General features: G+C 38.1%; 1 protein-coding gene across 1 annotated transcript in view; it reads right to left on the bottom strand.

The window, feature by feature from the left end:
• LOC134527483 (nascent polypeptide-associated complex subunit alpha, muscle-specific form) overlaps positions 1-12,237 on the bottom strand; it is a 180,388-nt gene that overhangs the window by 15,358 nt on the left and 152,793 nt on the right. Inside the window, exons 3-4 of the mRNA XM_063360191.1 lie at positions 7,615-7,741; positions 5,613-5,833 (exon numbers count right to left, since the gene is read on the bottom strand). Coding sequence (XP_063216261.1) covers positions 5,613-5,833; positions 7,615-7,741 — 348 coding nt within the window. The remainder of the gene's footprint in view (positions 1-5,612; positions 5,834-7,614; positions 7,742-12,237) is intronic.

Genomic DNA, 12,237 nt, shown 5'->3' with positions numbered 1-12,237 from the left:
CCCGTGTACCAGTTTTGTCCAGTTCTAATACCAGTTTATTGGTATACGCACCAGTTTTCTCGCTGCCGTGACATGTTCAGGTTTACGTTCATCTTGATGTCTTGATACCAATAATAAATTATTTACGATCCCCAGAAATAAATGGTTAGTTTAAAAAATATGCGTCAACTGTACAATATTTCAGAAATTATAAAATACATATAAAACAGTTACCAAGACTCCGCTCATTTTATCTTGTAAAGTTTATGTCTCGTACCAGTATTTCGGCTAAGTTGTGACATAAATATAGTATCACAACTTACAAGCAGCCTCGTAAAGTCGTAATATTCCCGACATTCCCGGTACGTTTATACATTCGTGAGTTTACATTTTTCCCTAGTACATTTTAGATTGTCTCCTGCTATAATTACTCGGACTTTTACATGCCTAGTCTTAAATTATTATATGTTTAGAAATAAAAGCAACTTTTCATGTAATAAAATATGTATATTTTGCGATTTAAAATGTTCATTGCCGACTATAAACGTTACGTTTTTCACAATGTTTTTAGGCCTACTATGGTTGTTACGTGACGTAAATAGCGGGATGGATTCGAATTTTGAGACGTAATTCGCGTGAAAGTATTGTATCGGACTAAATGGGAACTAAACGGGACCTGAAGAATAACGGGAAAACGTAAATAACGGTAACGTAAATAAGGGGTTTCGCACTTTATGATGTAGAACTTTGCATCGGTTAAACACGTCGTGCGAGCATAGAACAAAGAGTAATGTCAGCGAACACCACAATGCAGCGCTTTAGTCGCTACACCAGTTTTGTGCATTAATTTCAACACTAGTCCATTGCAGTCATCTATGGCACGTATCAAAATAAATAGGATGGCAGTTTGTGGGTGAAAGGCGACGATTTTATCCGTTTGTGGTTTACCTTGCCGGGCAGAAAAGTGTTCGTTCAAATGAATATTTACAGAATATTTTAAAAATTTGAGCGAGAAAAATCGTACTAGTGAAATTTCTTTACGTTATGTTATATGGAGGTCTGACGGGACCAAAGACATAGTTCGTAGTAATGAATTGTTCGCTCTAATGAAGTTCGTTAAAACTGTGTTTTACTGTATTATGTTCTGCATTTGTAATGCAAGGATTATTATTAATCCAGGTTGTGCTACATTTACCGGGTTGTCTCGTTTAAAGTCCCATCTTAACTTCAATGCATTCCACGAATCAGCAGATAAGCTCACCTCTCCACACGTGACACGACTGCCGCCCGGCGTGTGGCTGGCAGTGTGTGTGTGAGCTCTACGGTTGACAAGCTCCCATAGCTTGCATGCCGCCGTGTTGCCATACGTACGCACCACTGGACAAATAATTTTAAAAAACGTAGCGCGTGGCACAAATTTGTTTACAGTAAACTATTTCTTTACATGTTATTAACATCTTACTTTCTCAATTTTGGCTCTACAAATACTCTCTTTTAATCTTAATAGTAATGTGTAATATCATGAGTTTGGGTGCCAAAATTACTGTTCCATTGACAGTAAAAATTTATGAATTCTCTTATCCATGTTTTCACATACAAATTCGCTTATTCGTGTTTTCCCTGCTCCCAATTAACATAGCTAATCGGAAGTGATGTATTGTCTGTTGCATTGTACGGCAAAAGTAATACATTACTTAGATTACTTACTGTTGTATACACATGGCACGATAATTTTTATATGTTTGGTTGTCTAGACTCTAGCCTGTACTGTTTATCGCTAGCAAGTTGTTTAATATACCAAACAATTTGGTGTTCAGGATTGTATGCTTTGTTCTTTTCTATTATAAATAGCACAAAGATTGTTACCTATGTTTTCAGCTAGTTCGTCTGCTGGATCTAAGAAAAGAATAGGAGCCACAAAAACTATGGACAGTTTTTTTGGGCCCCCTAAGCCTAAGAAACCACTTGGTCCATCGGTTCTACCATCAGAATCAGCTACAACCTTTAAATGCTTCGTTGACGATGCTGAAGCTACCAACCCTCTAAAGCTATCAGATGTATCTACATAGCATTTTATTTCATCTAGTAGTCTCGAAGTCTAAGGCACCGATAGTTCTGACTGCTGCCCAACTTCATATCCTGTTCCCAGTGGAAGTTTTCCTAAGTCTATTTATTGTACATCTGTACCTACAGGAAGCAAAGTAGATGATGGCATGGTAAACTATGACATTCGTAATTATATTGGTGTTAAAATTGATAACTTTACGAAAAGACAACTTCTACTTAATCATTAGACACCTCCCAAAAATTACATTTTTCCTTTCTCGGAGTAAAACAAAATGGGCAAACTTGAGAGAAGATTTGCAAGGCAGAAACACCTCGACAACAATCCCTGGCTTGTATTTTCTGATGTCCAAAAAGGTTATTACTGCAGATTTTGTCCTTTGTTTATCACGAGCAATATAGGTGGCTTCGACAAAACTGTTCAACTAAAAACCATAGTGACTCAGCCTCTCAAGAACTTTGCCAAAATCTTAGGAAAGGATGGTGTTCTGGAGTCCCACAAAAGAAATGAATACCACATTTTGGCTGTTGAGTCTGGAAAGCAATTCCTCCAGTGTATGAAAAATCCTGAAAAAAATGTGGCAAATTAGATCAACAGTCACTGTCTCAAAAAAAATTGAAGAAAACCTTCATAGAGTATTACCTATAATTGACACGATTATCTTTCTTGGTAGGCAAAATATTGCATTCAGAGGACATCGTGATGACGGTTTACTAACTAACTGCAAATGAAGGTAACTTCCGTGCCCTTCTACGATACCGTATCCAGTGTGGTGACAATGAACTAAAAGACCATCTACAAACAGCATCATCTAGAGCAACTTTTATCAGCAAAACCACAAATTATCAAACGTGTGCAGGATTCCAAATTTTATAGCATCATCTTCGACGAAACTACTGACGCTTCACATGAGTCCCAGTTAACACTTGTTTTGAGGTATGTACACAAAGATTCAGTGCACGAAGATTTTTCACAATTTTTAAATGTTCGACAATTTGTGAACAGTGAAGACAAGGACCAAGATGAAGTATATGAACCAACTGTAAGTGGCAAAGATATTGGGCAAGTAGTACTTTCTGCTCTAAAGCATCACTGTCTTGACCTAAGCCATTGTGTTGGCATATCCACAGATGGGTGCAGTGTCATGGTGTCAGAAATTCATGGTGCTGTGGCTGAAGTCAGGCAAGAAGCTGTGAATGCTGTTCACTTTCCATGTCAAAATCATGCTCTTAATTTGGCCATATCAAAATCTTCCAGCAGCCAAGCAGTTCGAAATACTATTGCAACAATGAAAACGATAATCTCGTTCTTCACTGCATCATCAAAACGCTCAGCTTTACTCAAGAAAGTTTTATGTCACCAACTCCTTGGACTGTGTGAAACTCGTTGGATCGATAGACACGATGGCGTTTTGCAGTTCTGAACATCTTTTCCGAAAGCATCTCAGGCTTTAGAGTGTGTCGCATCTTGGAAAAATGCTGAAAGTGCTGCAAAAGCAAAGACTTTTTTGACTGCACTTTGTGAGAGTGAATTTATTGTCACAGTCATCTGCTTATCTGATATGCTGGGAGACACTCTTCCTTTGAGTAGACTATATCACAAGACTTCCATAGACCTTAAGGTTGCCCAAGATATTCTGGCAGATACTCTTTCTGTTCTAAATACAAAACATACACAGTGCGAAGAGCTATTTTCTCAACTTTTCAATGAAGCTGATGGTCTTGTTCAGGAGCTTGGTGTAGATTTAATTATACCTCGACTTGTGAAAAGGCAAACACACAGACAAAATTACCAATCAACGAACCCTGTTGAATATTTCCGAAGAGCTGTATTCATTCCCATTCTGGAGCACATTGTCGAAGATTTAAAACATCGGTTTTCGGAAGAAACGCAACAGCTTCACAGCCTGTCAGCTTTGTTACCAACTTCCTCTTCTAGTCAAGTAAATGTCAAAAAAATTTCTACAAAGTATGGCTCTCTCCTTGGAGTGAATGGGCTAGAATATGTGGAAAGACAACTTAATGCCGAGGTTCGATCATGGGAGGCGATGTGGACCCGTGAGAAACAAATTAACAATACAATACCCTCCACAGCTCTCGATGTTCTCGCTTCGTGTGACGATGAGCTGTATCCAGGCGTCTACATTCTCCTGAAAATCTTAGTCACCTAACCCGTAAGTGTCGCTTCGGCAGAGAGAACATTTTCGACATTGAAAAGACTTAAGACGTGGTTGAGATCTACCACAAAGGAAGACAGACTGACCGGACTTGCATTATTGCATATCCATTATGGCTGCGAGATTGATAAAGAAAAAGTCATTGATCGCTTTGCAAGCAAGAGAACCCGCAGGATGGAATTCATTCTATGATGGAAAAAAACTGTTGTTTTACAACTTCTAGTTATGCACAATCATTATAAGTACAAGACAGTTTAATTTTAGTTATTACTACAAATGTTATGCCCATTCTTTAATTATTGTATTTTATTTATTATTTTCTGATAACTTTATCATTTACCAAAACTAATTTTCTGTGAAAAATTTTACCGACTATACCAAAAGAGTATTTACATTTTAAGCACAAAATTGCTATAAAAAAAACACCATTTTGCATGCAAAAATCTATAATTTTTCCGTGGGGTGGACCCCCGGACTCTCCCATTTTAAATACTTTTGAAACCTAAATTCGCCCCCCCTGACATCAAACGCTGGATCCGCCCCTGGCGCCCGGTAGCTAGTTATGCTGGAGGTATTGGCAATGGCTCCACAGATAGGCTGGTTCTTCCTAGCAGTGATGTCTAATACAGTGGGGCATCACACAATGTGGTGGTTAAGCCACTGAGCATCCCACCATGCAGGGACGTAGTCGGGGGAGTACGGGGTTCCGGACACCTCCCTTCCACGATTCAATATATATATATATACACACATATATACACACACACACACACACACACATATATATATATATATAAACAAAAACAGGTGAAGACTGAATAAATAAATTAAAGAACCTTAGCTATTAGAGGTAACACAGAGATTATTTTGGAAGGATTATTATAATCATGTAATTATGTATTTCCTCCCCAATGTAGCCAGATATTCTTCATACACGGAATCAGCAGATATTGTTTCCAAGTAGTCTATATTTGCTGGTGGTTTGCACATGTGTTAATTGAACGAAGCATGTCTTTCATACACATTTTGTGTATGTCAGTGTATTAAAAATGTGTGTGTGCGTGTATGTGTATTTATGATTTTTTTTTAATGAAATTATCAAAAATTGACAAATTATTAAAAACATTAAATAAAAACTCAAAATTAAAATGTGCAATTTGTTTTCTCAAGAAAAATCATTTCTTAAATTTATATGCTTAGATGTTGGAGTTCTAGTGTTGGGAGTTTTATTATGATAATTTTTTTAAAAACTGAATTATAAAGAAAACTTACTCATAAAAAATTATATAATGTTTATGCTGAATCCCCTCCTGGCTACGACCCTGCATCTCACTTACTGCCATATCTCGCAGAGATAGCAGATGTCAGGCATGAACAGCGAGGGGAACTCACTCAGAAGAGCAGGTCGGCAGCTGTCTCTGCGCTCCAGGCCACGGTGTCTGCGTCCTGTGCCGGCGTGAGGTACGTCTCCTCTGCGTCCAGCTCCCTGGCGTCCAAGACTGGAGCCGCCGGCACTGTCACTGCCACTGGAGCCGTCCTCGTGATGCCCAGCTGGAAGTCCTCGGAGCCCAGCTGCGCCTTGCTGGGGGTGTAACTAGCGAGACTACTGCCACCTGCAGCACAGGCAATACTGCTACTGCTACTGCTACGCACTCACTAGCCTAAAACATATGGAGAGCTCTAAACAACTACACCAACTACACTAGAGATTCTGTGCCTACTGGCCAGGGCTGCAAGATAAACACAGGTTTGGGAGGCAGGGGAGGTTTCCTTCCGCGCCCTGGAAACAAACCGGAACAGCACAGTGGAACCATTAGAAAATATGTAATGTCAGATTCCTAATGCACTTTTACACAAAAGACAACATTTTTAGAAAAAGCATTAAAAATTAATTAAAACACAAAATCAGTCCAAAAACTGACACCTCATAGTGAATTATTTCATACTAAATCAAAATGTAAATAAATTATGAACGTAATTTACAATATTTACACTTCCCATTGCTGCTGGGGTCTGGAGTTCATGTTTTAACACCTGTCCCAGTTTGAGACAGGCTCAACCAGCTAATTAATGTTTTTAATCATTTTCATTGAATATTTAAGTTGGATTTTATACATAGTGTTTTTGATATTTTATGGTGAAATTTGTAAAGTTTTCCAGCCCTCAAAGTGGTTACTGCCCCAGTTTATAGTTTGGTTCTGTTGTTAAGTCAATGTCAGGACTACAACAAGCACAAAAAAAATGCCAAACTCAAGCACACTGGTGATTAATGTGCAAGTATAACTACATTTGCAACAAGAAAAGCATACAATCCCGAACCAGTTATCTTGACCTCGCATATCACAAAGAAGAAGCGAGCAGCTGTTTCAAGGCCAGTTTTCGACATGAAACCAGCAAATGTAATAGCACAGGCAAAGAGAAAACCATGGAGTTATGAATGGATTGTTACTTTCACTACTCGCCACACATTGGTGCCACCAGATAGACGAGGCAATTACAATGTCATCTCTTGTTGGGCCGTGTAGTAGTGATTTTAGATCTTGGTGCCTTCTATAAGTATTTTATATCTATGCTTCAATAATGACAACAATTTCACACACTCACTCACTAATCTCTTATCCATATGTTCTATCCACTAAGCTAACTTACATGTTTTTCCATTTATTTCTACAGTACTAAGTATATGTGAAATCCATTTTCAATTTATTCATCGCTAAATGTCTATGATTAAACTTTTTTTTAAATTAAAAACTTTTAATATTATTTTTTCAGATTCACTGGTATGAAACTTATTCCATAAAATTGAAAGGTAAAAACATGAACACACACACTTTAACTTAAAAGTTTAATAAGTTTTTAAGTCATCTCTTTAAAAATTTTGGCCGCCTGTTATGCTAACATATTTTGGACCTGAATCAGAATAGAAATGTGGGACATTTAGCCTTTATAATAATGAACAATTTATTGCTTATAAGGCCTATTTATAGAGCAAATTTAAATATTAGGAATATAAACAATTTTCCAGCAGCTAATGTGTATGATGTGCACTCACTTTCATTGTATTATTGCAAATAACCAGAATGTAATGATGTTGACTAAATAATGAAATGTGATAAAATTTAACTTTTTTATACTTAAATGTTGAGCTGGCTTAAGTAAGTTGAGGTTGGCTTGTAAAATGTTACCCAACAAATGCACCTGTTTTGCCTTAAAAATCTCCCTCCCAAGATCCAACTTTTCCCCAGAAAGTTGCTCCAAGATGCCTTAACCTGACCCACGCAACACTGGCAATCATGTAGCAGTTCTCGCTGTGTTCCGACATGTGTGGGGATGGGACAGTCAGAGCAGATGAAGACTTGCGGCGAGCACAGCTATGCTCAGGCCTACGACTCACCACTCGGCATGCTGGGGGCGCTGGGCAGACTTGGGGCGAGGGGAGGGACAGTCTGCTCCTCTAGCAGCGACGCCTCCGACGGGTACTCGAATGTGGACGTCAGAACTTCGCTGAACGTAATACGCAACTGCAAATAAACAAGAATTCCTAAGACATTAAAAAAAAATCTATAGTGGCATGCATACACAATTATATAAACAAACGTTTAAATTTTGACAACAGGTTCTTTAGTATAAAAGCAGTTTTATAAAACTATAATAAATATAATTCTTTAATAGGATAATGTAAAATGTATATTCAATCCAAATATATAGATGTGAATTTCAACATAACACCAGAAGTGCATGTATCCAGAGAAAGATCTGGCAAAGGCTGAGCTTTTAGAAAAAAACACAGAGCACTGCCAAATGTTACTGTATCCTCCTGGAACTAAAATTCACACTCACTTCATCTAGTAGATTGTTTTTTCCCGGCATGGTTGATGTACATAAAGTTTATGTTCTATGTTTGCACTAAATACTAATTTTACATTTACTTGCCTTCATGGGGACCCAAGTTTGAGTTTCAGTCCAGCAACCCCGATTTTTGGTTTTTTGTGGTTTCTCAAAATCAATCCTAGGAAATGTCGAGATAGCTCCTTTCCAATTTCCTAACCTATAATCAATGGCATTTCCTTTACTAATGATTTCTTTGACGAGAAGTAAAACCAAAATATAATCAATGATAACCTTTTTTCAAGCAAGTTAGTAATCTATGGCATGGGCGAAAACATTTTAAAATTTGAGTAATATTATGGCACAACCAGCATCCCTCCCACAGCTTCATCTGAACAAATTTTGGGATGTCCATAATGGTAAAAATGTAACCATTTGTTGGGGAATAATTTGGAAAATTTGTTGATCTGGTTTTTATGTTTATAGTAAATATTAAGAAAAATTTCTCACTTTTCATTTCATTGGCTTTGGTAATATTCAGAACTTTTTTTAAAGTAATACTTTATGTCTTTAAAAAATGAGTCCCTAGAAACTGTACCCTATCCAACACAATTGATGGATGCTGAGGAAGAATGGCCTACCGCAGAGGTCTGCAGACCGCGGCTCATTAGCCGCATGCAGCACTCTCCATAGATTTGAGGCTCTACAACTCACTGTGCTGCCACAGAAAGAAAAAAAAGAAAAAAAAAACCCAAGAAAATCAAGCAGCCCAATTAAATTTTCTCTCTCACTGTAAGTGGACGGCTAAAAAACAAATGCCTAAAATAGAGCAAATCATATTTGACACGTGGAATAGTCATCCTGAAATCTATGACACAACATAAAAAGTAGCATTTGCTATTCCAACAATCTTTGGCTCCAAACTATTGAAGTGAACAAACTTTCACTTCAATGAATTAAATTAAAAAAAAAATTAAGAAGTAAATTAACGTACAACTCTCAATCATGCCTAAAATTGAAAATAAGTAGTTACTAGCCAGACATAACTAAACTTTTGAAAGTGATGCAAGGTTACCGTTCCAACTAGGTAATAAATTTTACAAAGCTCAGGTGTTTTTTTTTATTTTTATTAATTAATGAAAATATTTTAGGTTTTTTGTTTTAACAGTAGAGCTTTAACTAATGACTAACATATTTTTTTTTATTTATGTGGATTCTTTCCCTTAAGGAATCATCCCTGCATTTGTCTAGAGTGATTCAGGAAACCATTGAAAACGGAAGAACTGGATCTACGGACACGGGTTCACAAACCCAGTTCCTCTGGACAATGGCTCGCTCTTCTGTCCGCATCTAGCTGCTTCCTTCGCACACTTTCAAAGATAATTGTAGTGAACAGAGATCTTGAGTGCATTAATTAAATTTATGATGTAGACATTAGTAATAAATAAAACTGAACCAATTAATTGTGCTATACCTTACGAATCCAGTTTTCTACCAACATTATACTCGTAAAATTTTGGTTCAGAAGTGGGATAGCCCTAATTAATAGATTTATTATACAGTTTTTTTACCAAAGTTAAAAAGTAAAACATTATTACAAATTTAGTTATTCAAGAATTGAGTTAGATTAAGAACTGTAGTCTTGAGTGTCATATTACAAGTGCGTAACCCACTAAGCATGAGAGTCAGAGTGCGACCAAATAAGTTATATTATAATTTAAGTTAAAGTTAAGAGTGTTCAGTGCAGAGTAAGTAAGCCTAGAGTAAAAGTTTCATGTTTCTTTAGAGTTTTTAAAATAAGTTTAAATAAGTCTAATGATGATTACTCCAGAGTATCTTCTTAAGGACAAAGTAGTATATGAATTCGCCTTTCGTGGCCAACCCACCCCAGGAGATGCCTAAGAGCTGAGGAAACAACTCAGAGCCACTTGCCAGTCGCAATTGCAGCCAGCTACTTGGAATTTAAACCTCGACCCCCTAGAAGAGTTTAATATTGCATGCAGTAAATTTTAGGACCTTACTACTTACATTAATGATTTGCACGAGACAAACAAAGAAAACGTATTGCGAATCCTCACGCGACTTAACCACGTCGCCATTAGATTCAACAACCTGTCCATATTATCAGCCGGTAAATTGAACCGTGTCTACAGGAAAGAAAGACAAATGCCGACAACAAATCCCCGACTTCACAACTAGGTTGAGAAACAAACTCGCCACTCTACGACAGACACCCTCTGAGGGTACTGAAATATTTCCAGATCCCCAGGAACAAATGCCTGGAACAAATGCTAGCTTAGCACCCAATCCCAATACACAACCTGAAGGTTCACAAACACAAATACCGGGACTACAGCACAGGGTCACTCTGGTGTCTCCATTACTAGTATCACCAGTATCATCGCCGCTCCCAGTTTCCTTCTCCTCAGTCTCATTCCTGAGTCCTCCTGCAATCGCTACTATAAGTCACCCATCCACCCACATGTGATTCTCCTCCACTTCTATCGTGAGACCGGTACCCCAGCCAGCCACCAAGGTCACCTACACTCGCCCTATTCCCGAACTCATTGCATATCCCTCCCACCTCACCCAACCAATGTACCTTCCACCCACCTCGGCAGCCATTTTCAATCCCTACTACCAATTCCAATCAGCATTTTCATTGCTCCAGACCACCCCAGAACTCCACACTTCCCCTGCGGCCGTTATGATGCAGATCTCACCCCTACCTCAGGCAAGCACATCCAACTCTGTGACTACGCTCACACAGACCACCACCATGCCATCTATTCCCCAACCAGACCTACAAATTCCGCAAGTCAGCCTCTCAATGACATACCTACGGCACCTGCAGCCCCCCTCCCCTGATACAACCCCAATCCTCCATGATCACAGAATGTACCCCCAATCCTGCACCAAATCACCCCCCGATACCAGCTGTCCAAGGTCATGAAGCACATTTCTACAGTAAAATCGCCCACCCAGCGGAAAGGCTACTCACTAATCTCCCAGAAACCAACGGATTGTATCCGAAAAAACTAATTGAGTTTTTGCAACAATCACATAAACTACACCAAAAATGCAACCTCCTGGATAAAGAGTTATTTGAGATAGTTTTCCTCCTTACCTGTCCACCTCTGAGCGAATGAACCTCGTTGGCCATAGAGAATAACCTAACCTTTGATCAGTACCATGCTGACATACTAAGTTTTTTTATTCTAGCACGCATGCTCACGAACCTAAGGCTTTATTGTACAACAGGCTTCAATAGAAAGATGAACCATTAAGTAAATACATTGTTGACATTAAGGAGGCCGCTCAAGTCCTTCGCCTAGGAGCAACCAAATGATTACAGAAACCACCAGAGTGGATATAACCATCACCTGGGCATGTGATTGAGCAATGCCGCACAAAATTCAGACAGAAAAATTATTATTACAACAATAACTAAAAAAACTAGTAACGAGGTGGCCAGAAAGTGGTTTCTCTGCGCCACCTAAACAATCATATTCAGATAATTTATGCAGTACAATCACTACTTCACATGCACCGAGAAGATACAACAACAGATCCAATTACCACCCAAAAGGTAATTACACTGCAAAGCAACAACAAAAACACACAAAAAAATTCAAATAGGTCACAAAAGTCAAACAAGTCTCGTAGAGGGCAAAAACGCAAAATGGCCACAGATTCAAATAATGTGAAAAATTCTACCGACCCTAGGGAAGATTGTAAAAATTGCATGAATCCTGAAAATCCAGGCAAGAGAACTTGCCATAATATTTTTGCAAGTCTACCAACAGTATTATCTTATGCTAGCACCTTGATTGGCAAACACGAAGATCCAGGACTGATTGATACTGGCTCAGTCCAAAGTTTTATTTCAGGAAATCTTTTTCATGTTTTACAAACAGAGAAATTAGTTCAGAAAACTGAACCAATAAAGATACAATGTTTCACCGCAACAGAGCAACCATTAAAGGTTAACATAGTAGCCTTCACTAAAATTAAGATTGATTTATTTTCCTGGACATTTACATTTTTAGTTTCACAGGATCTAGCAACTGACCTCATTTTCGGATCTGATTTTATATCTAAAACAGGCTTAGTAACTAATTTGCAGGCAAGAAATTTCAATTTAAAATTAAATAATTCAATTATTATCCCATTTGTTTCCCCTAAAATC

Source organism: Bacillus rossius, chromosome 1 (genome assembly GCF_032445375.1).
Source record: "Bacillus rossius redtenbacheri isolate Brsri chromosome 1, Brsri_v3, whole genome shotgun sequence".
Taxonomy (NCBI): Eukaryota; Metazoa; Arthropoda; class Insecta; order Phasmatodea; family Bacillidae; genus Bacillus; species Bacillus rossius.
Note: the sequence above shows the minus strand (reverse complement) of the source record. Positions and strands in the feature narration are given on the sequence as shown.